The following is a 27996-nucleotide window of genomic DNA, read 5'->3' as shown; positions in this document are numbered from 1 at the left end:
GTCAGACTCCATAGCATTGCACCTCACTGACTTCTCTCAATCTCCAGGTGTTTCCCTACCTGGATATGACAACACTATTCCCTCATCTCCCATTGGTGGTCAGGGAGACCTGGCTGGCCCTAACCATGTTCCCTCACCAGGAGAGTAAATACTGGGATCCATTTCATTGCTTTTTATTTTTAAAATTGCTGTCCTGTTTTTTATTTCAGGCAACCACAGAAGTAAAAATTATTGACTCGCTCCTTTAGTATCTTTGTGCTGAGATTAATAGTCCTGTTTAGTATTACAAATAGGTGTAGTCTATCTGAGAAAAATAAACAGGCCAGCAACTAGCTTTGATAGAGGACCATGTTGGTACAGTAGTGAGGGATCATGGGCCAACCAGATAACCATGGTCACAGAGGCTGCTTTTTCTGCACCTTTCTTTTGCTTTTGGGATTGGCAATTAGAAGACCAGATGACACCACTTGAAAGACTGCATTTGGGTCCAGGTTTGACCAGCCGCTGACCTCTGTGCAAAACAATCTGTCTCAACATTTCATGAAATGCATCTCTGTTTGACCAACCTGAAGGATTTTTGTGTCACACAGTAAAGTCCTAAGCAGATTTAAACATTTATAAGTCCTTATAATTGGAATAGCAATATAACTGATTAGTATTTGTAGAAGCAGTAGTAATTTGCTGATAATACGTTGCTCCACGTGAAATACACAAATTCTGCTGCTATTTATCTCTCAAGACTTTGTAATTGAATTGGAAGTAAATAGTAGTTTGGGGGTTTTTTTATACTTAGTTCTTGCAGATGTAAAATCCAAATTTTGTATTTCATCAGATTCCTTTAGGATCTCTTTCAAATGTCATATCATCAATAAATTTCCTGTTCTTTGTTACAGATTATCTCAACACACCTCTCTCCAAGGCTGGCATAGAAACTTCTGGTCCATCTCAAGAAAATGAGGGGTGATGGCGAAAACATAATTCTAAGGAATATTCTGGTTGGTCTCAACTTAATGCTGCTGGGATCGATCTTCAGACCCTTTGAATGCACACTAGAAGTGACAACAGAGAGAGTCAAAAGGCAGGTCTCTGATGAGGATGGCACCTTTGCCAACTACACATCGCCTGTCAAAGAACAGCCCATGGTCTTCAGTCATATATACAATATCAATGTGCCTCTGGAGAGCCTTTGCTCAACATCCATAGAGGCCTCGTCGGACCCGGAGGTGAGTTCGGAGGACGACCGGATGACGGAATACACCGAGCAGACCTCGGACAGTGAGAGCCAGGTCACCTTCACCCACAGGATAAACCTCCCCAAACAGGCTTGCAAATGTGCCGCCTCTTCCCGGGACATCCAGGAGCTGCTGAGCAGGATTGAGATGCTGGAGAGGGAGGTGTCCATGCTCCGGGACCAGTGCAACTCCAATTGCTGTCAAGAAAATGCAGCCACAGGTAGTTAACGGATGCCTTGAGGTCTTGCTGCGGGACAAGGAGGCTGAAGCCATTTGCTTAGGGTTTGGATTGGTGAAATTTTTATTTGTTTTTATTTATTTATTTTTGGATTTAAAGGCCGTCCTTCCCCTTACAGACTCAGAGCAGCTTCCCATAGTAGATAATACAGTGGAACCTCGGATTTCGCCGATAATCTGTCGGGCAGTTATTAGCGAAATCCAAAATCGGCGATTTCCAAAACTGTGCTGTTTGCACATGTGCGACATTTGCGCATGCGCAAACAGCGTAGTAAATTGCATAAATTATGCAATTTACGTTGGTGAAATCCGACACTGTTGGCAAAATCCAAGACGTTCTAACGGCCAGCGGCGACCAGCGAAAACCGAAATTGGCGATTTCCGAAGGCGCCGATTTCTGAGGGTTCACTGTATTACAATACGAACAGTTTCAGTTCCTAGTGTGAAAGCCCATGACAGTAGAATAACAACTAGCTAAGGGGAAAGGAGGGAGACAAGGAACAAAGAATAAGATAACACTAGGGTCGTAGAGCAGGGAGGCCAGCTCTCTTAGAAATACCTTTGGGGTCTTCAGTCATAGGCCTGGCCGAATAGCTCTGTCTTACAGGTCCTGTGAAACTGTAACAAGTCCCACAGGGCTTTTTGTCTCATTTGACTGAGGATTCCACCAGGTGGCGAACACAGCCAGACACTTTTCAGGCTAGGGACCACCAGCAAGTTATTATCCATCCAGTGAAGTGCTCTCTTGGGGGTGTATTTGGAGAAGTGGTCTCTCTTCACTGTGGTTTCCAGGGATGTCTTCAACCATTGCAGATATGAGACCCACAGTTGCCTAAAACAGTATCATGGGACTCATTTCTAATTTTTTAAAAAACCTAGTATGTCCAAAACATCACTATTAATTGCCCTTCCAAAAACAATAGCCTTGAATCCATAGACAAGTGTCCAAATGAGGATTATTTATATTCTTATAAAAAGGTGTTGGTGCATGCTTAATTTGGGACCTGGTTTTCTAGTGTCCTGTTCTGTTCAAGTATGTATTGCACCTTGTTTGAGGGGATCAGTCCTAAGACCCATGGTCATGGGAAATTGTTGGGGGGGGGGGGGAACAGAGAGAGAGAACAGAGATTTGGAAGAAGCAAACAGACCTAAATGTGGTTCAGAACAGTTGGCAGGCCATATTTTATTCCTTTGCCCAACATAAACTGCTGAAATTATATTTATTTACAAAATTTATAATCTGCCTTTCTGCCCCTCTAAGGGCTGCCAAGGCAGAGCCTGAAACATAGTGGCAGTTATGGGCCAGAAGTGGGGAAACTTTTGTCAATGACCCTGACAAGATGTTCTTTCAGATCACTGGGCATGCAAAAAGTAGGTAGGTATAACTGATGTAGAGGCATGCAATGCGTGTTCCATATTCCAGGCTCTTGTAGAATGGAAAGATATGTAGGATAAAATCTGCAAAACATCTACACAAACCAGGAGACCTTGCGAGCCTCCCCCCAGGGAGGCCTCTGCAAGAGTTGGGGTTTGCAAGGTCTTCTGGGAAGTGTAGTTCCCACCAGGGTGCTTTTTCAGCCGGCTGCTCTTTGCAGCTGGCTAAATTAAGCATGGGGGTGCTGCAGCAGGAGCAGGCACCGCGGGGCAGGGGAGGTAGGGGCGTCATTTTGCCCCGGGCACCATTCCCTCTCCCCGTGCCACTGGTTTCCTCCTCAGCTTTCACCCAACATTGTGTGTGCTGCTGAAGAGATTCTCCCTGCCTCCATTTGCTGAAGGTTGCCCCGGGCATTTGCTCTTCAGGTTCTGATCCTGGGTGCCTTTTCATCACGAAGAATACATACTTGTACTCAGTTCATCCTACCAATTCTGGCACTTCATAGCTTCCCTATTTTTTAAATTTTTGATGGGGTGTCTGCGAAGAAATTAAGATATGAATACGAGCATCTTAGTCGCTCAGAGGACTGGTCTGCTGCCCATTAAAAAGCATTGCGTAGACCTGTCCTCCCAATTTTTACTGCTTTGCCATCCGGGAGGGATCTGGGTTGCTGGTAGAGAGCAGATCTCAGCTCTCTACAAGGAATACCCTCTGCTGGGAAGGATAATTTCTCCTTACCACCATTTCTCAAGTCCATGTAGACTTGAGAAGCAGCAGTACGGGAGAATAGAAATTTTTCAGGTTTTGAAAACCCGAAAAGTGTTGTTAATTTTTTTAAACCAAATTTGGTACAAAGCCGAATACAGATGATGGGTATTGGCTTTATTTGACTTTACCGCACATTTCTAAATTTGGAAAATCCAAAATTTACCAAGCACAATTGTTTGTGATCATCCCTAGTGGGAAATAAAATCTAGTTCTCCAGATTAGAGTCCACCTGCTCTTAACCACTGCACCAAGGACTGAAGAGCCCTCCACATTTCATCAAGAAAGAGGAAGGTGGCAGCGTTTCCCTTCCCTTGATTTTTAATAGCTGGGGTCTTTCTGAGTCTGAGTTTCTGAGTCTTTGAAGAACAAGAATTCTTTTTAAAAGAATGAACTTGACCCCAAAACTGAAAGACGAGGCTCACGGAGCTCTGCGTATGAACAAGAAGCAGTTCTGATAAGAAGGATAACAAAGATACACGAGGTTCTCTGTAGCAGTTTTAAAATAGACTGAGATCGTTTTAGTGAAAGTTTCAAAAACGATGTTATGGCTGAAAGCAGTATGTTAAAGAGTAAAGCGCTCTCTTTTACTTTCAAGCTGCCGTTCTGCATTCAATTACACCGTACAAATCTCAGTGGGCTTCATGGGACTTGTGTATGTATAACAAGATCACATCCTTAGTGCCGGTGGACATCAGAGGGCCTTTTCTAAACAAAACACCTGGGAGGATATCTCCAGCAATCAAAAATGATATCAACAAAAACCTCAATGAGAAAAAGCAGGAAACTCTCCACACTGGTTTTCCTCTTAATAACAAAGTGTCAAGCTTTGTGGAACTCCCTGTAAACCTTTCATCAGACTGAAGTCTTTCAAAAGACATGGTTCAGTTGGTCATCTCTACAAGTCTGTTTTTCAAAACCCAAGAAACAGCATGCTGTTGTATGAAGATGGGTTTTGAAAAGAGTTTGTTGGTATAATGAATCCCAGTCTCATGAAGGAGATGCAGAGCGTAAAAAAAGATTTTACACTTGAGTGAATGTCATATCAGAGAGAGAGTTTCTTGAAACGGTTTCTGCTTGCCTTTTTGACTTGCTATTACATGGTGTAGAAAGCAGGGTTACTTGTGGCAAAAAAACATGATCTTCCCTTGCTGGAGTTCTTGGACCCAGGAGCCCTCCATACCAGTACCACCATACTGGAACAGAATAGTATGGGGCCCCTTTCTCCATCATTGATGGGGCAGTCCAGTGACCCACAGTGAGGTCTTCATAGACATCAGGGTACCTGCTCATTCGTTTCTGGCACCCATTTCCTTCTTTGTCAAACTATTTCTTCCCTAAAGCTAAATAAGGTGGCTTTCTCCTCCTCATTGAAGTAGGAAGCCCTTCAGAAGAACTCAGGATAAATCATCTTCATGTTTTCAGGGAGCATCTGCTCACAGACCGCAGCCTGCATCATAAGAAGGCTCAAAAGGACAACATGAACCGCCATTTGCTAAGCTTCCCAAGTTCACGACTGTTAGGTCTCCTGATGTGCTATAAATCCAAGCATCAAGACCAACTGGCTTTTCCTGGTATGGTCTGGAATCGCGGACTCCTTGGGTATAAAACCATGAGGCTGCAGAAGTCCCAGCTTGTTGATCAATTGCATGGGGATATAGGGTGTTTGGACCCATTATCTAATCTTATAATTTTTTTTACATTTTTAGTGTTATTATTGATTTAGTGATCTATCAATATGGTTAATTTTTTTAAATCTTAAAATATGCAGGATTAGGGAGGCCACAGGCAATATAAATGATACAATAGAACAAGAAGCAGGAAGAAGTTGGCAACAAGGAGGGCGAAGGGGAAAAGTGCAAAGCAACACAAGGGAATGGAGTTGTGAGAGCAGGCAGGGCAAAGCTGGCCATAGGCAGAGAAAAAGGGTCTGGGGCAAAGCTTTGGCCACTGTAAATCTTCCTTGCTCTGGCAGTGAAGCAAATTAAATTAGTGATACAAGTGGTTTCACTTGCCACGGTGAGAGCGGACAGTGAAAGCGGGGCTCCAGGAAACATGCAAGAAATCTTGCTGCAATTGACATTTGCCTCCACCCTGTGGCAAACGACTTGTACTTTCAGCCACGGTAATACTGTTTATGTGAAAAATCACTGAATCTGGAGTTCCCTGTGCTTGGTTCTTGGACCGACTGCCATGGACTCCATTAAATCCAAATTCAGAGGGTGATGGTATCTTCTTCCAACTGCCTTTGGTAACACCTGTTCACCCCACAGAGTTGCAGTCTTTGTCAGAGAAGCGTATTTCATTCTTGCTAGTGAAATCAACATTTAAATCTGCCAAAGCCTCAGAGAGCTCTAATCAGGGTCATAGGGACTTCTTGTCTGGACATTCCCAGAGGGTTAGACTGGGAAATCGGGTTTCCTCAGTTCTTACTCTAAATATGGGAACGCCACAGGGCTGTGTGTTGAGTCCTTTATTGTTCTCCCTTTATACATATGATTGTACTCCTGTCTATCATAGTAACACCATTATCAAATTTGCCGATGACACCACGGTGGTGGGGCTCATCTCTGGAGGGGATGAGTCTGCCTATCGGAGTGAGGTGGACTGACTGCTCTCATGGTGCAGGGAAAATAACCTGGTTCTTAATACTAACAAGACAAAGGAGCTTATAGTGGACTATAGAAGGAATAGTTCAGAAATCCAGCCCTTGACTATAAATGGAGGTCAAGTAGAGCCGGTGGCTAGTTTTAAATTTCTGGGCGCTATGATTAAAGAGGACTTAACCTGGGGCAATACAGACTCAAGCCATGCGGTGGTTAAGAAGGCCCAGCAAAGACTGTACTATCTGAGACTTTTAAGGAAGCAACAACTGGATGGAAAACTCCTGGTGTCCTTTTACCACAGTTATAGAGAGTGTCTTAACTCTACTGCATCTGTGTGTATGGTTCTCCCAGTTGCACAGTGGCAGATAGGAAGGCGCTCTCAAAGGGGTGATCACTACTGCACAAAGGGATTATCGGGCTGCCCTCTCTCCTCCTTTGAAGAACTCCTATAATCTCCAAGCCTAAAAAAAAAAGCCCAAAAATATTCTGAGGGACCCGCCTCACCCAGCACACACTCTCTTTTTGAACTAAGCTACCATCTGGTAGGCGCATACAGGACTATCAAATCTAGGACAAAGAGGCTTAGAGACAGCTTCTACTCTAGAGCTGTGGCTATGCTAAACTCCGCGGCTTCGTGTTGATGTGTTTGGGGCTGTGTAGGGATGGGTGGAGGAAGGGGAAAGTGAGGATGGGGTATGAGTCTGAAATTGTATGAGCATGATGTATTGTATGAAATTGTATTAGTATGATGTATGAGTCTGAAATTGTGTGCATCGAGGAATGCTGCTGTAAATTTCGTTGTGCGTGCACAATGACAATAAAAATGCTTATGCTTATAAGGACAGCAGTATAAAAATCCCAGCCCATAAAAAATAGTCTGGTTACATCCTCATCTTCCTTTATTCCCTGGTTTGGTTTTTTTAATCCATTTCGTTAGATATCCTGCCAGTCAGGTGGGAAATATCTAATATGGTTTTTTTTCTGCCTTGGAGTTTTTAAATATAACAAATCTTAGGGCAACTGAGGTAAAAATATCCAATAGCTGGGCATCCTGGAACCAATCAGTTCAACTCACAAGCCAGCAAATTCAAACAAGTCCTGCAGATCCTCAGCTGCTATATCAGATTGGAGCTTTCTAAAAGATCACAGCCCCACAGCTCCGTTACAAGTCAAGGTGAACTTTTCTAAGCCTGAAGTGTTCTAACAGCTATGACCAAAGGTCTGGCAAGCAAGCTTAGTAAGATCTTAAATTTTGCTTGTTGTGTATGTTTATTACTTTTCTTGCTACCACTGTGGGTCAAGCAGGTGATTTCTAATTAGGTTTTCAAATGTTGATAGGTATGAAAATCAAAGGGTTTAACTTTCTGGAAAGGTAATCATCAATACGGCACTCACAGGTGTGATGAAGCCCACCAATATGTTTTCTGGTGACCATTCCTTTCTCCCACAGGTCCTGGCTTCAGAAGAGCCCAGCTGCTAGGAGGATACTTAGCTTAAAGCCTCTAAATTGTGGCTCATTCCGCACATGCAGAATAATGCACTTTCAAACTGCTTCCAGTGCTCTTTGAAGCTGTGCGGAATAGCAAAATCCACTTGCAAACAGTTGTGAAAGTGGTTTGAAAACACATTATTTTGCGTGTGCAGAAGAGGCCTATGATTGATCTAAGGCCCCATGCCAAAGATTTAGTGGTTGGCTGCATACTTCTATGCATACTTCTGTGGCAGAGAATTAGTTGTTGCACCATCTACCCATTCTAAAATTCCAAAAGTCTTCATAGGGTTGAGAAACCTGCAGAGGACTTCAGGAGCGCCATACAACAACTCTTCTTGTCTTAACAGTATTTTCAAAATCAACTTCCTTTCCTGTCGAGTCTTGATCTGGAAAAGTATCAGAATGTTTCAAATTCAAATGTAAAGACGAAAGCATTTAGTGGAGGGCGGCTACTCTGCTATTTTCAGACATGTCTTTGATGGCCATAGAAAATCACTGAACAGCAGGGATCCTTTCGCCTAACTAGCATATTCAGTTGGGTAAAATCCCACATCTGGAACTGCAATGGGAAAGTGCAGGTCAAAATGAAAAGAATGTTGGCAGACAAAAACGTTCCAATTGCCTCTGTTGATCTGGAAGTGTCTCAGTTTCCAGTTACCTAGCCCAGTTCAATCACCATTGTATCCCAATTTTGTGGAGATTTGTATGATGCCTTTTTCAAAATAATTATGTTAGTAGTGCACACCTTTTGTGTACATACCCAGGGACTTGCCTTTTGTCTCCACACAAAAGAGGCGTGTCTAGCCTGGTGCAAAATCTGAGTACCCCTCCCCCCACACCCAGTATGGGCGACCACACTTCCCCACCATGACCAAACAACTTTTTTTGCACCAGATCTTGAAGTCGGTGTATGGACCCCGGGGGGGGGAGGGGGGAGGAGGAATGTGGGGAGTGATTTTCCACCCCCACGTGACTAAATGGCCACAGCCCAGGGATATTTGACCCCATATATTCCCCTGGGCAGTACACTCCCGTCACAATTGTCTGTCCAGACTGTAAAATGTTGTTGATTGAGTTGTTGTATACGTACAACCAGATTCACTGTTAAATTAGACATGCTATTAAACACCCTTACTTTTTTAAAAAAAGAAAAGCCATAAAAGCTAGTTTATTTGCCTGCTCAAGTCCAAAAGCCAGGCCAGAGCAGGCTACTGTAGAATGAACAGATGTAGCTTAGAACCTTTAGCCGTATAACCCAGTGAGAATAAGGGTGTTACCTGCATTTGTAAAATGCCATACAGTTTGCAAGCTCCTACTGAAAAATCTAGAGTAGCACCAATCCCTCCATGCTTCTCCACTCTAACAGTATTTGAAGTATATAATTGGACTTTGACTACAGGACCTGGAAGGTCGTCATTCCCCCCCCCCCACACACACACACACACACAATTTTTCTATACTTTTAGAACTGAACAAAAAATGGACTTTTGTGTGAAACTTTTGTCCCCTGTGCAATGAGGGGACAAAAGAAGGGCAGCTTTCGTGAGGGCATGTATGGAGCAGGGAAATTTCCATAGCCTTTAAAGGGGGAGGCAATCTCTGGTGTGATTTCCCCCTTCCCCAGCTTCCTGGCCAAGAACGGGAAGGTTGGCAATTTTGCAGTGATTGGTTTGTCTAAGGAAGAGCTTCTCTTTTTTTTAAAAAAAAAAGATGTATAAGTAAATAACAACATTATATTTACATTTATGGAAAATATAAATAAAGAGGTAAAAATGGCAATAAACCCAGCAAAATATACTTACACGAATACAGCAATGTACCTAGGCCTGTATAAATGACTAGTAATAAACAGGGATATAACAAGAGAGTTCTGCTCTTTCCGGGAAAATTCCACACTCCCTGAATGGCGCCTTTCATTGCGACAGAAAACCCCCAATCACCCCAGCGCAGGTATCCTTATTGTTATAAACTGCTTCAACTATTGATTGTTGGTGTGTAATGAATATTGCAATAGAAAATGTGTGACACCAGAACTCGGAAGTATTGTACTGTCGTCTCCAACCTGTACTGTTGCAAGGGGAAAGGCATGTCTCTGCAGCAGAAGACACTACATACTTTTAAATGAATGCTGGGTATGGTTGCCAACCTCCATTCTAATCTGGAGAACCTGGTTTGATTCCCCACTCCTCCACCTAAGTGGCAGAGGCTTATCTGGTGAACCAGATGTGTTTCCGCACTCCTACATTCCTGCTGGGTGACCTTGGGCTGATCAATTTTCTTTGGAACTCTCTCAGTTCCACCTACCTCACAAGGAGTCTGTTGTGGGGAGAGGAAGGGAAAGGAGGTTGTAAGCCACCTTGAGTCTCCTTACAGGAGAGAAAGGTGGCGTATAAGTCCAAACTCCTCCTCCTCCTCCTCCTCCTCCTCCTCTTCTTCTTCTTCTTCTTCTTCTTCTTCTTCTTCTTCTTCTTCTTCTTCTTCTTCTTCTTCTCCTTCTTCTTCTTCTTCCAGGTGGTGGCTGGAGATCTCTTGCTATTGCAATTGATCTCCAGGCACCTGGAGAAAATGGCCTCTTTGAAATGGGAACTCTGTGGCATCATAGTCCACTGAAGTTCCTCCCCACTCTTCTCAGGCTCCACCCCCAAAATCTCTAGGTATTTCCCAGCCTGGAGCTAACAACCCTACCTCTAGGCAACAGAGATCAGTTCACCTGGAGAAAATGACTGCTGTAGAGGGTGACACTATCCCCCATGGAAATTCTACCTATCCTCAAACCTCACCTTCCTCAGGCTCCCCCTTCAAGTTCTACATGTATGTCCTAGCCTAGAGCTAGCAGTCCTAATGCTGGGTATTCAGAGAACCCAGTACGCCTATTGGCATAATGTTATATTGATATATCAATGTTATAGTGCAAAAAGCCCTGATGTCCCAGGGAAGGGGATGGTCATTGCTGGGGGTGGGGAAATGGGGCTGGGAAATTGTGAGCAAATCTGCTATGTGTGCTTTATCAGCAGCCAAGCCCATCCCCATGTGGACTCACATTGTTGGAAAATTCCAACAGTCTCCCAGTTACATAGAGACACACAGATTGGTTCAAAGAAGCAGATAAGCTTTTATTGCAATAGGAGCGAGAAAATGTGCTGAAGTCAGCCAAAAAAACAATGTCCAAAGAACATATTTCAAAGGCACTTTTTTATACAGTCTTTCAAGCAGGCAATTTAACTTTGCAAATACCTGATTGGTTCCGTTATGCCACCACACAATTGTCTGAAGGTGATAGGTCTGGTGTCAGAATTAACCACCGTCTGGGCCAGCTGTAGGGGTGAGACCCCCATCTCTTATTGAGCAAAGGGTCTACTTGCAGCTAGTTAAAGTATCAGTGGTCCCAGGTATGACCCAGCATACCCTGCAGCAAGGCAGAACAGCAGAGTCATGGTAAACAACATGTCACATAACTCCCTGTTTTCCTTGATAGTACACTTGCTTGTTCAAAACATGATCATATCTACAATATGTACATGACAGCTCTTACTTCAGACTTGTACTGGTTCCTTCTCGACACTGACACTTAAACTAAGGTGACCAGATTGTCACCTTTTAAAACCGAGACTAGGGTGGGCATGTGCGCACGTGGCCGCAGGAGCGCACTGCCTTTTGGGGTGCTCCCCGGTTTCCCGCCCTGTAAACTGGGGAGCGCCCCAAAAGGCAGTGCGCTCCTGCAGCCGTGTGCGTGGGAGGCTGCCGCACTGCCTTCTGTTTCCCCTGTTTCCTGTGACGGGGCAGGAAAAGGGGAGCGTCCCAGAAGGCAGTGCGGCAGCCTTCCAAAAATCGGGACAAAAAAACCCTGCGGGACAAATTGGTTTAAGGCGGGACTGTCCCGCCAAAAGCGGGACGTCTGGTCACCTTAACTTAAACCCTGACCATTTCGCCTTACAATCTAATATTTCCTACAACGTGAAGCTGACCGTTATGCAGAATCAAACCATTGGGCCATCCAGGTCAATATAGTCCACCCAGACAGGTAGTAGCTCTCCAGGGTGTCAGCCAGATCTTTCACCTCATCTGCTGCCTGATCCCTTGTAACTAGAAATGCCGCAGACTGAATGTGGGACCTTCTGCATGCAAAGCAGAGGCATTTCCACTAAGCCACAACCTCTGTGTGGAAGCCATAGATGGAGAGACAGACAAGCAGGCACAAACTCAGTAGTTGACCTTGGGCAGAGGTGAAAGTCACTTGAAGTACTCTCTCTCTGTGTCAAGCCCCGGATCTGTAACTCAAATCAGACTCTGTGATTTGAAAGTTTAGAAGTCTTTATTGGTAGACATCAAGTGGCTAGAGGGGAAAAGCCAGTTCTACTGGTACAATCAAACAATCTCAATGTTCGCCTCCCCCTCCCTTTTCCCTGGTTCTGTCCCACACTACAGAAGGTGCGAAAGACAGGAATGCAGGATGGACACAAGGTCAGAAGACTGAGATAAAGCTGCCTGGCCCCGAGTGCCTCTACTTGGTTACCTAGGGGAAATAAAAGTAATCTTCCATCATCCTGCTCATACCCCGTCCCTCCTGGTGCTTCTGTGCTCCATGCCAGGCTCTTGCCTGACACTCTCTGCCCTGGAGGGCTCAAAGCAAAATATAGGAGGTATCATTTCAGCTCCATTCCTATCCGCATCCCAGACTGGTCCATAATGACTCCCTTAACCCCTGACCTTGGGTAAGCAACAAGTTACTTAGCCCCATCTGTAATAGCAAGGTAACAATAGTGGCCTACTTTACCAAAGTGTTGGGCTGATCTCTAATGTAATGTACTAAAAGAGCGCTGTGCGTTATCAACAATGACATTCTCCGTTCATCCAGGACAGCTGGATTACTTCCCTCATTGCAGCGGCCATGGCAACTTCAGCCTGGAATCGTGCGGCTGTATCTGCAACGAAGGCTGGGCTGGGAAGAATTGCTCAGAGCCTCTTTGCCCCATGGGCTGCTCAAGCCGGGGAGTGTGCGTGGACGGCCAGTGCATTTGCGACAGTGATTATAGCGGGGAAGACTGCTCGGAGGCCCGCTGCCCGACCGACTGCAGCTCCCGGGGACTGTGCGTGGACGGGGAATGCATCTGTGAAGAAGGTTTTGCCGGAGAAGACTGCAGCGAGCTGAGGTGCCCTGGAGACTGTTCAGGGAAAGGAAGCTGTGCCAACGGGACGTGTATCTGCCAGGAGGGCTATGTGGGAGAAGACTGCGGGCAGCTGAGGTGTCTCAATGCCTGCAGCGGGCGTGGATTCTGCCAAGAGGGTCTCTGCTCATGTGAGGATGGCTACCAAGGGCGAGACTGCTCAGCAGGTAGGACTGCATATCAAAATTAAGTCTATTCATGCTCCCAAGTGCCCCTGTGTACTAAGGATAAACCCTGTTGTTTCTGGTTTCTGCTCCTTTTATGCCTTTTGAGGAATGAAGGACATTGAAGATAACGTATAATTTAAAGAGTGAAAGATAAGGCTGGTTATTAGGAAGAAAGATCAGCTTCGGTGCTCCTAATTTCCTATCTCAGTAACATATCCGAAAGCTTCACCAAACAAGAGTAAATTTAACTTGCAGTTCCATTGATTATGTTTTTCAGTCACCAATTAAAACTGACCTTCACTGCATAATCAGCTAAAGCTGTAGATGATGAATCTATCAGCCGAACTAATTAAAGTTTGCCGTTCTAATATAAATGGAACTATATGGCAAACTGAAAAAAGTAGCACAAACCACAAGGTCAGGGTCAGCTAACCTAGCCACTACAATACAAGCTTTGGTATCATCCAGACAAGATTACAGCAATGCACTCTATGTGGGACCATTCCTGCTTTGGAAATTTCACCTGGTACAAAATGGGGTGTTAACAGGCGAAACAGGAGATTGATTAGGGTTGCAAATCTGGCCAGGTAAATTCCTATAGATTTTGGGATGATGCTTGGGGAGGCAGCTCAGAAACGATGTGATGCCATGTAAGGTCTGCCCTTTAAAACTGCCATTTCCTCCAGAGGAACCAATCCCTGTAGTCTGGAGACTCTGTATGAGCCACATCTTGGGGTTGGTAACGTTAACATTGCTAGAGCTGCCAATCATGGGATATTTTTCATCCTTGAACAGAAAGACGCAGAGAATTATAGTCAGGGGCTGACTGGGAGGCCACAACCACCCTAGAAAAGGATCCTAGCACTATGTAGGGTTGCCAGGGTTGCCGAGTGTGGCATGGCAACCAGCAGGAGACAGGAGAGCAGGGACATGATGAGATGACTGTCAGCGATGGCATGGTGTCACCTTCTGGAAGGCTCGGAATTGATGTCACACCTCTCTAGGAAATGCTGGAAACTCTAGAGTGAAACAGTAGATTTTCCAACAATTTTTAGAGAGGGCTGACACCACTTCTGAGTTTTCTCCTGAAGCGATATCTAACTGTTGGACCAACAGCCATTTCTTTTTAAGGGAAACAGAAGCTGGGTAGTGGTTGATAGCCTCCACGTGAAATCCAGAGTTCTTCTAGAGTGGCAATTAATAACTAGACAAGAGAGCTAGTTGCCCTGGAGAAAAATGATAGCTTCAGACTCTGTGATGTCACATCCCTGCCTAGCTTCCCCTCCCTCCCCTCAAACTCTGCCTTCCAGAACCCTTCCCCAAATCTCTAGGAATTCTCCAAGCTGGAGCTGGCAGCCTGCCACAGTGTCCCCTCCGGCTATCCTGTCGTTCTCACTTAATGGATGGCCAAAGGGTAAGCTGGAACGAGAGGAAATGATGCAAGGATCCCCCATGCTTGTCATGCTGTTCCTGGGCCAGCATGGGGCAAAGCTGGGTGCTGTCAGCCGGTGCCCCTTTTCTCTGGCTCACTGGTCCCAGACCAGCACAGGCCAAAGCTGGATGCCGCCATACCTCTCCTCACAGGCCACACTTGTTAGCCAGATTTGTCCAGGAGCTGATATAGGAATCCAAAGCTATTTGTCAATCGAGCACAAAGTCATGAAATTTTCAAGCTTAGCTTTTGTTCATGATCACGCATAAAAGGACCATCTCTTTCAAGGTTTATCTCAGGCAGCTAGATTTATCCTAGTATATTAGCATAATTCTGCACATGGGTTGTTCCTTTGGCAGCACATCTTTACATCATTACATGTTTTGGGCCACTCACACACCTCTCCCATAACCTACTTATGCATGCATTATATGTTTAGAAAAGAGGCGTCGCTAGAGAAAATGAGCGTGATTTTTACCATTTAAATGAGGGAATCTTCCCTAAACTACAGATCTTGAGCCTATAGTTAATGCAATATGGTGGTATAGTTAGCAGTTAACCCCAGGCATCTGCTTACCCATCTGGAAAGTCCCAAGAGTACATTTTGCAAAGCCTACATTTTGTTTTCATCTTAACTTCTCCCTACTTGCAACAGCCATTTCCACATATCCCATATAGACGCTGTTGCATTAGCAAATCCACAAAGAACAAAGAGCTGTCCATATTTGTACTCACTAAAGGTCCACTATGAAAAGCAATATTTCTTAGCAAAAGCTTGAATCTCCATTATTGGCCTAACCTGCTATATCAAGCAATTGTTACCTATAGACAAAGTGGGGATTAAGATACATCTGGTGTACTTGGTTACAATACCACGGCCAGTCTGGGACATGAGTGGGTGATCTCAACAATGGCAGCCCATTGGATTTCATCTTGTACAATAAATGTTAATGTCCCCCTGCTCACACCTGTATAGAAAATGTATCTACTGAAATTTTTACTCTAAATTAGGCTGACCAGACGTCCCGCTTTTGGCGGGACAGTCCCACCTTTAAACAATTTGTCCCACGTCCCGCGGGTTTTGTCAAGTGTCCCGATTTTTGGAAGGCTGCCACACTGCCTTCTGGGGTGCAAAGCAGTGTGGCAGCCTCCCCCGCCCGCGCGCCCGTCCCAGTTCACAAAGGTGACCATCTGGTCACCTTACTCTAAATCCTAGATTCACAGAGATTCTTTATGGTTATTAAAAGTGGGGAAGCATTCTGTATATACTCAGAGGCAGTTTTATTCATGATGACTTTGACTGTTCCTGAGATTATTAATCTCAGAGTTGGATGTGGAGTTCTCCAGGAGTTATAACTGATCTCTATACTACAAGGCCCAGTTCTCTTGAAAGAAATGGCAGCTTTTGAGGATGCATTCGATGGTATCCTATTCCTTCTGAGCTCCCTTCCCTAGACATAGCCCCCCAAATCTCCAGGAATCTCCCATGCTAGAGTTGGCAACCAGTCCTGCTGCAGGAACAGCTGCTCAGAAAAGAGAGCCCTGGATATCCTAGCTGTCTATTAGGAAGCCAGGCAAGATGCATGAGGAATACCTAGCGCTTGCTTCTAGAAGCTTCTGGGCTTTGCATCTGGCACCTCTCAGAAACCATTTTCTTGTTATGCCAAAAATGCATGAAGTCAGCAGCCTGTCAGAAGATCATGAAATAAGATTCAAATTTGCACTCAGGCAGACAGCTTTTCTGTTGAATGGTTGGACACAGTAATACCCTTTGGGGAACTTTTGATTATACTAAATGTGCTGTAGGAGAAGAGTTATTGTGTCGCACCCTGTGGCTATTGCTGTGGACAATGTGGCCTGTCTTCTGAGACTAGGAGCGTATACCAGGGCCTGCCTGGGGATCTTTGCCATCCGTCAAATAACAAAGTGCCCTTCTCCCCCCCCCCCGTCTTTTTTAGAGGCGCATCAGGGCCATTATCTAAAGTGCTTTTCCACGTGTGTCACCTGAAGTATCATAGTTGAGCGATAGGCTAAAAGGGCTGTTTGGCATTTTTTGCTTACAATAGCAGGCTTGAGTATGACAAGGGGTGAGGCAAAGCAACAAAGGATCTGTCCTAACCCAACATGATTTCATGCATTTGCTAAGTAAATTACCTACCCTCTCTGGAATACAATGAGACAGGTACTGGCCAAAAGCAACAGCTTTGGATTGTCCCCGCTGCATGTTTTTCAAAGCTCTCATATTCTGCAACTCTAAACTATTACCTGATTTCTTTTTTTTTGTAAAAGGAGATTTTCAAAGGAATGGTAATAAACACCCCCTACACTATTTAGGATTGCTTTTTTTTTTCTCAGAAAGGTCTCCGATAGCTGGTGGAGGGTTAAGGTTGGGTTTAGGGAGCATCTTGGGTGAAAAAGTAAAAAAAAAGAAATATAAGGCCTTGTTTACTTACAGGAAATTCTAGCCATGGAGTTACAACAGGGAATTGCTGGAAACTCTATATTAATACCTAACTCTATGCTATGATGTCACTGTGGCGTTTCCCCTAGTTGCCCCGGCCACGTAGGTGGCTGTACTGACCCACCTTCCCTGACCTGGTGGTTGTTCACTCCTTGGTGACGAGCAAAGAACATTAGCTTGGCCCCTGAGGGCCAAGGAAACGTCTTGCTCCGCCAGGGCTTCTTTATGCATTAGGACGCCTCTTGTACCCCTCCCTCCCTGCACCCTGGCCTGGGGTCCCGGTACTGTTTGTCAGAGCTACCGGCTTGCCTGACCCCTCTTCCTCTCACTCTCTCTGTTGCCTCACAGAAGAGAGCCCTCTGATTGCTGCTGTGCTGAGTCCGGGCGCTGGGGACATGGCCGCGCCTGGACAGTCACCATGTTGTGGAAATGCTCTACAGTCCACCCAAAACTTTATGATTTACCATAGGGTTTCAGGCGACTTCTGGAGCATCATCCAGATGCAGTGATGTCATTTCTAGGTTTATGCTGGAAGTGATGTTGCCGCATTGGTGCCATGCCAGTTTTCCTTCCGAATTTGTTCCTGTTGCTCCACCGAGCAGCTGCAGGGCCCTTAGGGTACCCCGAGGGCAGAAACTGACAGTGCAAACTTTTCGCAGCATGGAGCTGAATAACATCACCTAATGACTGCAGCAGATTGAAAAGGAATGGGCAAGCCCCCTCCCAGCCATCAACGGCCCAGGAGTTTACTGGCATCTTGTCTTGGCCTGCTTGATCTGGCAACATGCTTTGCTTCTGCCCTGGCTGTAGACAAGCCACGCTCAGCCTCAGCCCCTGAATAGTCATTGCTCTAGTCTGTTTTTCATAAAGATTGTCACAATTATGGAAGGAATGTGTGTGAAGCATTTTGAACACAAATGGGAAATGCTGTTTAAATGCAAAGTATTATTAATACTCAAGTAGGAGATTAAAAGCATCCTGTGAAAAGAGGGCCATGTGTTGCTCCAGAACAAAGCAAGATGACAGTTGTGCTTAATTCACACCCTGCTTTGTTTTCATGGTGGTCCCCAAAAGCTGTGTGAACCAACAAAGTAGCAACAGGACATGGCCCTCCTCTGCCTTCAAATACTGTGAGAACCAGGTGTTCCGGAGGCAGCCAAGTGGAAGTGTCAGTATTCAAGCACAAGTGGAGACTTCATTCTCTCGGTTACACGCACACATCCACACTTACATGAGTACATACACAATGTACTCTACCCTCATCCCTCATAACAAACCAGTCACACGTTTAGTCTAACATTGACTACTTTTGAGATAGCAACACTGACTCCCTTCTCAGTAGCACCCTTCACTATCAAAGTCCAGAGACCTATCCCTTATTATGCCCTTTTCAACATAAAGAACCAAGGAGATATGTGGATAAATCCATCTCATCTTCCTGGACCTCCTTTCTGTTCGAATGCTCCGCCAAATCCTAGTGCCTGCCTCCTCCCCTCTTTACAATTCTCTCACAATGAGGGAATCCCCATGGTCCAATCAAAAAATTGTGTGATACGGTAAAAGTCCTGGTTTGGACAAGGAGTCCGTACAGCTTCAGTTCTCAACTCGGCTCTACCCCGGCCCTGGCGCATGCTCTCCCCCTCATCCGGCGTTTTTCAAAAACCGGCAAGAAGGTATACCTTTTTGGAAAATGCGGGCCGAGGCCGCATCGGTGGGGAGGCAGCAAAAAAAAATACGGTTTATTTTTCCCGACCTAAGAGGCACGCACCAATCAGAGCGGTGCTACGAAGCTGCGCAGCCAGAAATTAAAAAAAAAAACTTCCTCAAGCAGAGGGGAGGGACTGCGTGGTTGCGTTCCCACTCCAACGTAACAGCCAATTGGAAAGAGCCGCAGAGCAGATCACAGGCTTGTGGAAATAGTTACAGTTTTTGATCCTGGGATTAACTTTGACCCCCTCAACAGATGCACGCTGTGCTGGGGAGGCAGAGACCTGGAAGAAAAGGTGCTGTGTCTTATGGAACTGGGAGGGGCGGGGACAAGGTTTATTTTCCCAGTGGGGATTCACCCAGCATTTTAAAATGTTATTTCAATGCCACTTTCACGTAAACCATTATTATCTGCACTGTTAAACTTAGCCCTTTGAGAAAATAGCATTTATATCATCCTGGATGGCTGTTAGTAAGACTTGGCTTTTTTGTAAAGTTGCACCTGCCATTTTCTTTCCTGTTCCTGCTGCAGGAAAGGAAATGGCCGGCTCAACTTTACAAAATAGCCAGGTCTTGCTAACAGCCGTCCGGGGCAATATAAATGCTATTTTATCAGAGTGCCAAGTTTACCAGAGCAGATGATAATGGTTTAGACGAAAACAGCATTGAAATAACATTTTAAAACACTGTGAGAGAATCTGCACTTCTTTGAAAAGTGGAATCACGCTGCTGTGATTTCTGTGAAAAAGCGCAGGACCGCACTTTATTCTTTATGTTGAAAGAGGTATAAACTGTGTTTTCAGACCTTGGGTCAGTTGGGGGTGTTTATAAATACTCCAAAACCAGAAGGGAAAATACTGGCTTCTGAGGTGGTATTCCTAACTTCAACAGACATTATAATTTCAGGTTATTTCTGTACGTAATTATTCCCACATACCTGAGATGCTGAACTCATGAATCAGAAATTACTTTCAATGTGCTTCTGAAAGCAGCACTTTGGAGAGGTATCATGAAATCCCCCTAAATACATTATTTCAGTTCTTCAGCACCACACGGTTACAGAGAAAAGCCAAAATTCCAAATACTATGTCATATTGTACTGCTGAAGGTTTTCGCAGCCAGAATCAACTGGCTGTTGTGGGTTTTCCAGGCTGTGTGGCTGTTGTCTAGTAGATTTTGCTCTTAACAGTTTGCCCCCATCTATGGCTGGCGTCTTCAGAGGCATGTCATGGTAAAATGTGTTTCTCTTCATGGCCAACATATCTTACTGTGACGTGGCTCTGAAGATGCCTGCCATAAATGCAGGTGAAACATCAGGAACAAAAACTACCAAGCCAGAGCCACGCAGCCTGGAAAACACACAACAGCCAATTGTGTCTCATGCTTAGCGCAATCCAAAAAAAAAAAACCCTTTGTCACAAAACTCCCAGGAAAAGCTTGGGCCTGTCATTCTCTCTCAGCTTAGCCTACCTGTCAGAACGAAATGAGAAAGTACAGGTGTCATTCTGACCTTCTTGGAGGAAAGTCAAGATAAAAACATTCTAGATAGGCTATATCCTGAGTTTGTTGGTTTTTGCTTTGTGTTGGTTTTTGCTTTGTGTTGGTTTTTGCTTTGTGTTGGGGCTTGCATTGTTTATTGAAGGCAACAAGTAAACAAATGGCTAAGTGACCTCCAGGCCTGAGCCCTTTTGTGGCCCATTGTAATTCTGTGTGATCATTTGCTCACAGGGACTAATGCCGGGACCGTCCCTGCTCCCAAAATGGTAGACAATACAGGAGCCAAGGTCATTAGCAAACAGTGCGGTGTGACCAGCAATTAGCAATTAGTGTGACAGGATTAATTTTTTCTGGCTAATTAAAAAGTCAGTGATCTTTCCATGTTGACACTGACATTTGGATATTGGTTCGCTTTCACATATGAGGCAGAATCAAAACAGCTGCTTCCTCGCTGAGTTTATTGTTTAATATTTACAAGAGACTGCGCAAGCAGCATCTCAGAATCCTAAATGCCTTGTGCTGATTTGAGTTAATCTTCATGGGACTGGAGTTGTTTTAAAAAGGAAGAAGATCTTCATATATTTCTGCTGGTCCTGAGCTAGGGTTGGTAAATGGGAAAAAAATTCGGCCCCGGTTCGGATTCGGGTCCAGTTCGGATGTATGGGGTCGGATCCCCCCATATCTGAGCCTGCCAGGCTCGGATACACCCGGAATTTCTAGATTCTCGGTCTGTTCGTTTTTATTTTTTTTGATGTTTTTTTCCCTGTTTTGCCTTGCAGGTAGGGCGCATTTTTGAAGATATTGGTACGAAAATTTCAGGGTATCTTCAGAATACTGTTCTGATTTATAACCCCAAGTTTGGTGCAGTTTGGTTCAGGGGGGCCCTTGTTATGGACCCTCAAAGATAGCCCACATATTCCATTGCCAATGGAAGCCAATGGAATATAGGGTTGACGCTTGAGGGTCCATAACATGGCCCCCCTGACCCAAACTGTACCAACCTTGGGGTGCATGATCAGTAGCTTCCAGTATTCTGAAGATACCCTACAATCGATGTTGATACCTTTTAAAAATGCGCCCCCTACAGGCACCCCAGGATTTTTTTGCCTAAGATTCTGTGGTTTGCATTGAATTTTTTCAATTGCTTTCAATGGGGGAATTCCTGGGGGGCCTGCAGAGGGCGCATTTTTAAAGGTATCATCACCAAACTTTCAGGGTGTCTCCCAGGACGCTATTCTTGATCATACACCCTACATGTTTGGTGCAGTTTGGTTCTGTGGGGGCCCAAGCATGGACCCACAAACAGGTGGGTCCATTATCACCCAATGTCGAGGGAGGGGGGGATGGAAACGCAAACCATTTCAAAGCCTTCGACACACATTTTTTTTTAAAGCTAGAGACACCAAAATTTCAGGGTATCATCTGGAGACTTTCGCGATCATACCCCCCCTAATTTGGTGCAGTTTGGTTGAGGGGGGGGCCAAAGGATCCTTGAGGAACTCTGGCCTTTTAAACAGATTTTTGTGCTACTGTGTGGATAATTTGTGTGATTTTGGGGTGACCAAGAGAAAAAAACATTACAGGGATCGGTGAGGATCCATTCTTTTTGATCATGTTTTTGGGGCACCGTTGGGGCCATGTGCGTGGGATGCAGAATTGCTTTGTGCAGACATGTGTCTAAGGACTTGTGCCATGATGTGGTGGCGTGATTTTGGGTGACCAAGCGAAAAAAACCATGCGGATCCCGAGGATCCATGCTTTTTTAACCATGTTTCTTATGGCAACTGTTGGGCCAGCGAAGCATGGGATGTGTGGACTGCTTTTGTTCAGACATGTGTCTAAGGGACTTGTGCCATAAGTTGTGGTGGTGGATTTTGGGTGACTAAGTGAAAAAAACCATGCGGATCCTTGAGGATCCATGCCTTTTAACCATGTTTTCATGGCAACTGTGGTAAGAAACTCCCAGGCAGGTGGAATTCACACATAAATTTATTAAAGTTTTTAGTTAGCTATTCAGTTAAAAGTAGCGTTGATTTTTCTGCCAGTTAAAGTGTTGTTTTGCCACATTTCTAACATTGGGGATGTGGGATTCTCTCACTTTGTTTCTTTTTCCCCCAGCACTTTTTTCTTCCAGCTCCTTACTTCAGGTTGTCCCGCCTTCCACCGGAGTGGAGGAGCTCAGTGGACAGGTGTGGGCTTTTCTCCCCCCACTCCCTTCCATCCCCCCCCCCATGCCGCGCGCTACTCTCAGCGGCGGCATCCCAGGCGCGGCGTCCAGGAACCACACCACCCCGCCTGCTGGTCGCTGTGCCGTTCAGAAGAGCTGCCTGGGATGCCGCGCTGAGGGGGGGCACGACAGCGGCAGCGGCGGGGCGACTGCGCTGTGGCCGCCCCTGCCGTGGGGAGGGAGGAGGAACCCCGCGCTACTCTGGCAGCGCCGGGCTTCACCGTAAGTGGGGAAAGGCCCAGCCGGGCAGCGGCGGGCGGGCTGTGCTGTGGCCGCCCCTGCCGCGGAGATGGGAGGAACCCCGCTACTCTCCTGGCAGCTGAGCCACGGTAAGTGGGAAAAGGCCCAGCAGGCCGGGCTGGGCGGCTGGCGCTGTGGCCGCCTGCCGGGAGGAGGAACCCCGCGCCACTCTCCCTCAAGTAACGCTGGGCTTACTGCAAGTGGGGAAAGGCCCAGCGGTAGCTGCAGGGCGGCTGTGCTGTGGGCCGCCTCCCCTGCCGCGGGGAGGGAGGGAGGCACCCCGCGCCTACTCTCCTGGCGCAGCGCGGGAGCTTCACGGTAAGGGGGAAAGGCCCAGCGGCAGCGGCGGGCTGGGCCAAGGCCAGGGCCGCCTCCCCTGCCGGGAGGGAGGAACCCCCGCCACTCTCCTGGCAGCTGGGCTTCACGGCGGGGGAGCGTCCAGCTGCATGGGGCGGCTGCCGTGGCCGCCTCTGCCGTGAGGGAGGAACCCCGCGCTACTCTCCCTGGCAGCTGGGCCACGGTAAGGGGGAAAGACCAGCGGGTGCAGCTGGGCGGGCGGCTGGGCGCTGTGGCCGCCTCTGCCGCGGGGAGGGAGGGAGGGAACCCCGGGCCACTCTCCTGGCAGCGCCAGCCACGGTAAGTGGGGAAGGCCCGAGCGCAGCCGGGCGGGCGGCCGGCCGGTGGCTGCCCCCTGCCAGCGGGAGGGAGGGAGGGAACCCCGGCCACTCTCCCTGGCAGCGCCGGGCTTGGCCGGGCAGGGGGAAGGCCCGCTGCAGCGGGGCGGCTGGCGCCTGGGCCGCCTCTGCCGGGAGGGAGGGGAGGAACCCCCCGCCACTCTCCCTGGCAGCGCCGGGCTTCACGGGTAAGTGGGGAAAAGGTCTAGCGGCAAGTGGCGGGCTGCCAAGGCCAGGCCGCCTCTGCCGTGGAGGGAGATGTCCCCGCCACTCTCCCCTGGCAGCTGGGCTTACGGTAAGTGGGGAAAGGCCCAGTGACACTGTGGGTAAGTGGGGTCTCTTTGGGTGGGAAACTTTGTGGGGACCATTCTGTGGGTTTTTTATTTTTGTAGTTTGAAGTCTACTCATCCCAATCAGCCACTCTGCCAGGAGCCGTAATGGGAGTTCGGGGGTCTTGGGGTTTCGCGCGGGTTGGGTGGGAAAATGAGGCTGGGTGGGGCGGGTACTTGTAGGACTTTATGGGAGTGGGGTGGGGGAGCGGGCGCCTTTGCGGGCGGAGTAGGGTTTGTTTTTGCCTTTTTACTTGGAAGCTGCTCGTCCCAAGCTTACTTGGAAGCTCCGCTCGTCCCAAGCTTGCCAGGAGGCGGAGCTGGGCCAGAAGGAGTTAAATTTTATTTTCCCCAGGCTGGCTCGGAGAAGCCGCTGGCTCGGGGGAAGGGCCAACTTCGGATTGTGTTTAGTGAGGAGGGGGCAGGCTCGGCTCCTCGGCCCTCTGACCCCCTCCGAACTGGCTGATCTCGGCCTGATTTGCCGTTCGGGAGGGGCCGAACCGCCAACCCTACCTCAGTTAAATCCATTTTTTTTCTGAGAACTTTTCAGGACCACACAATAGCCTCACCTTTCCTGTGCTGCTTGCTAACTTTGCTCTCCTCGGTACCCTTTGAGAAGTTATTGTGGTTTGTCAATTTGTCCTATCCAGTGTAACAATGCAAACCATTCTGGCCATGTTCAGGGCTGGACAGAGGCGTAGCTCCAAGGGGACAGGGGGGCACGACGCACCGGGCAGGCGCCCTGTGGGGGTGTGGCAGGGCGTGGTGGGGGTGTTCCGGGGTGGGGGGCATTCCGGGGAGGGACAGGGGTGGAAGACGCACCAGTGCACCAGGTGCTTTTCCCCCTTGCTACGCCTCTGGGGCTGGAGCTCTAACACAGAAACACAGTAAGCTCCCAAAGATGATATGAGCCTACTGCTATCAGTCTGACAGACTAGCACAACGGGCAACAAACACAAAAGCTAGCAATAGGTCCAGAATGATAATTCTGCTGTCTATTTAGTGGTGTGTGTTATGATGGTCAGCCCTCCTGTCCAATGGTGGAGCTTGATCAAATAGCTTATTTGTGGATGGAATCGGAAGTACAATAAATCACAGTAGTAAGAGAAGGGCAGAATTGTAGCCCCCGAGGGGGGGAGGGTTTGGAGCCTGTCCGCTTGACATGAAAATGTCAATTGATGTCACCATATCAAGTGATATCATCTCGGGCTCTGCTTTGCTGGTGGCATGGGCTGGAATCACAGGTGTGGAGTTTGTTGCAATTTTGCAATCCTGGCCCTCGATTCTGTAGTTTTGTCAAAAGTTGAGTCATTAAAAGTATGCCTCCGTATTATTTGAATAATACAAGTGTGAAAGCTCTCTCTGTGTGTATCTCTGGCTGTCCTCAATCAGAACCAGGGCCTTTTCTGCTCTGGCCCCAGCCTGGAGGAACTCTCTGTCAAGTGAGACCATGTTCCTGCGAATCTAATGCAGGGCCTGCTAGACGAGACTTTCCAGCTGGCAAATGGCTGAGGACAGCAATGATCTCATCAGTTGGGCCTCCCTTCTCCCCCCTCCTCCTTTCCCTTCCTCCTTCCCTTCCCTTTCCCCTTACTGTATTTATTGTTAAATACTTATTTCCTAGTCCTATAGTCCCTGTAACTGGTTTAGTTGTTGTTTCCTTACCCACTCTGACTGGCCTCCCTATTGTTGTATATTAGGATGCCATTGAGTTTTTATTGATGAAGGTTTTAATTGGATTATGTGAAGTTAAAACTGTAATATTTTGTTGTAATCTGCCCTGATCCTGACTTAGTAGGGAAAGGGCAAGGCACAAATGTATAATAGTATACAAACAAACAATTTTTGATGAAAATAAAAATACATTAACATTTAATTTTCTAAACATTGGGTAGGATTTAAAATAAGATTTTTGCTAGTAAGTTTATTTATTTACAGTCATAGACCAGTTCAGAAAAATATCAACGAAATACACATTCAAGGAGATTGTTGCTAAGTGAAGGGGGGATTTTTACCAGTTCCAGTCTTTCTGTGTAGATCTCTGACTCCTCTCTTAGGAAAAGCATTTTGGGGGACATTTCAGGCTGCCGTGGGATGGAGGAAGCAATGAAGTCTTTTCTGTCGGTGGAAATTACTGCCGAATTGAACCCATTTCTGATTAATTCAATGAAAGGGGAAAAGGTTAAATACTGAGAACTGAGCCTAAGTAAAAGATTAAATAGCTTCGATTAATAGTATTAAATAGATAATAACTAGGTAGGCTGAGGCGAGCCTGTCTTTTAAAAAACTAGACTAGCCTGAATTTCACCCAATCCTTTTTTCTGTATATTTAACAGTGTGATAACCAAGTATTTGCATGTTCAATAGCATGCCTTCATAACTATCTCACACTAATCCAGTTGCCATAGAATGGCATTTCTTCTCTAGCCTTTTATGGATTTCCCCTCAATTCAGGATAAAAGCACTGAGCTGTAAGGAAGTTCCTTCCTCAGATTCTGAGGTTCTTCTCTAAGAATGGTGGAGGAGGCTGTATCTGTAGAGTACAGGTGACAGCTTATCTCTGCCTTATGTAAGCAGTAATACAACAATCCTTTGTGTCTACTGGAATTCTAAATTTTCACAAAGGGAAAAGATGGTTACTGAAGATGGTTGGACAGTGTGGAGTCAATCATCTCAATCCAATTGTACAATTTTGCAGTTCTTCAGTCTTGTACAGCTGGAAATCTTCCTTTTCTCTACTGTGAGCTGTCATTTGCCTTAGCTAAGCTCAGTTTGATTACAAGAGGAGGAGGAGGAGGAGGAGGAGGAGGAGTTTGGATGTGTACCTGCCCTTTCTTTCATTTAAGAATACTCAAAGGGGCTTACAATCTCCTTTCCCATCACCCCTCACCACAAACGCCCTATGAGGTGTGTGGGGCTGAGAGCTCTGAAAAGCTGTGACTAGCTCAAGGTCACCCAGCTCGCATATATTGGAGTGCACAAGCTAATTAGTTCCCCAGATAAGTCTCCACAGCTCAAGTGGTAGAGCGGGAAATCAAACCCAGTTCTCCAGATTAGAGTGCACCTGCCCTTAACCACTATGTCACTGCTGGGAATATTGCAAGAATAAATTCTAGGGGTGCCACATAACCAGAGGTGGGATCCAGCAGGTTCTCACCAGTTCCCGAGAGTGGGTTACTAATTATTTGTGTGTGCCGAGAGCGGGTTACTAATTGAGTCTGCTTTTCCGTTAGAAATTCCATTAGGTCCAAAAATCATAAAATCCTTTTGTTTCCTATGTAGCTGGTTAGCGAAGGTAGAAAATGGGATAATTCTCCCTATTGGGCTGTTTTTAAAACATGTTTTAGAAATATGGTAAAGTTCCTTGTTTAATGAAAGTATCCTTCTTTTGATTTCTAGAAACAAAATTAAGTATTTGAAAGTATTAAGTATTTGACAGGCAGTCAATTAGAGGAGAAGTAACTAAATTAATTGAATCCCACCACTGATTACACCTCAAGGACATAGTTCTCCTTTAGGAGATTGGCTGGTCTCCTATGATAATACAATGGATCTATCTTCTCACTGTAGTTGCCCCACCAGAGAGTCTACGTGTGGCTGCAATTAGCGACAGATCGATTGACTTGGAATGGGATGGGCCAATGGCTGTGACAGAATACGTCATCTCCTACCAGCCCGCAGTACCTGGAGGGTCACAGCTGCAGCAGAGAGTGCCTGGGGACTGGAGCTCTGTCGCCATCAAGGAGCTGGAGCCGGGCCTTACGTACAATATCAGCATCTACGCTGTCATCAGTGAAGTACTCAGCGCCCCTGTTAGTGCCAAGGTTGCCACCCGTAAGTATCTCATGATTCTTCTGACTCATTTTAGTTTTTGGAAGTGGGAGGAAATTCAAGGGGACAGGGAGGAAGCAAGATTCACTGTTGCTCGGAGAGCTGGGCAGTGTTGCATAAATCAAGGGTGAAAATGCAAAAACAGTGTGTTTTAAGAGCATCTGTTGCCATTGTATTTATTATCATAATAACCATAAATAGAAGTGCCCCAAGAAATAATCAGATACGGTCTATAACACAGGGAACAAGGAGGAACTGCATACTCGGCACCCCTGCCTTCACCTGCGCCTCTGATTTAGTAAGAAGAGCGGTGCACAGCAAACCACAAAGCACTGTAGGCACTTTAGTTCTTTGGGGCCACAAAAGCAGCTAATGGACTTCGGTGGGTTAGAGTCAGTTGCCAGCAAATCTTAGCAAAATCTAATTTGGACGGTCCTGATTGGGTGAAACAATGGCAGGGATTTCAGGTTAATGAAATGCATCTCTCTCTGTCAGTTTCCCCTCCTCATCACTGTTTTGCTTTCCATTCCACTGATTTTCTTGAGGAAGTGCAGCATAT

The 27996-nt window shown here is 46.4% G+C and overlaps 1 protein-coding gene across 2 annotated transcripts in view; it reads left to right on the top strand.

Moving 5' to 3' along the window:
* TNR (tenascin R) overlaps positions 1 to 27996 on the top strand; it is a 550455-nt gene that overhangs the window by 432344 nt on the left and 90115 nt on the right. For both annotated transcript variants that reach the window (XM_048497976.1, XM_048497975.1), the window contains exons 3-5: positions 894 to 1452; positions 12563 to 13039; positions 27177 to 27440. In XM_048497976.1, coding sequence (XP_048353933.1) covers positions 954 to 1452; positions 12563 to 13039; positions 27177 to 27440 — 1240 coding nt within the window. In that variant the 5' untranslated portion in view covers positions 894 to 953. The remainder of the gene's footprint in view (positions 1 to 893; positions 1453 to 12562; positions 13040 to 27176; positions 27441 to 27996) is intronic.

Source organism: Sphaerodactylus townsendi, linkage group LG05, assembly GCF_021028975.2.
Source record: "Sphaerodactylus townsendi isolate TG3544 linkage group LG05, MPM_Stown_v2.3, whole genome shotgun sequence".
In the NCBI taxonomy this organism is placed as follows: Eukaryota; Metazoa; Chordata; class Lepidosauria; order Squamata; family Sphaerodactylidae; genus Sphaerodactylus; species Sphaerodactylus townsendi.
This window is presented reverse-complemented; position numbering and strand designations above follow the sequence as displayed.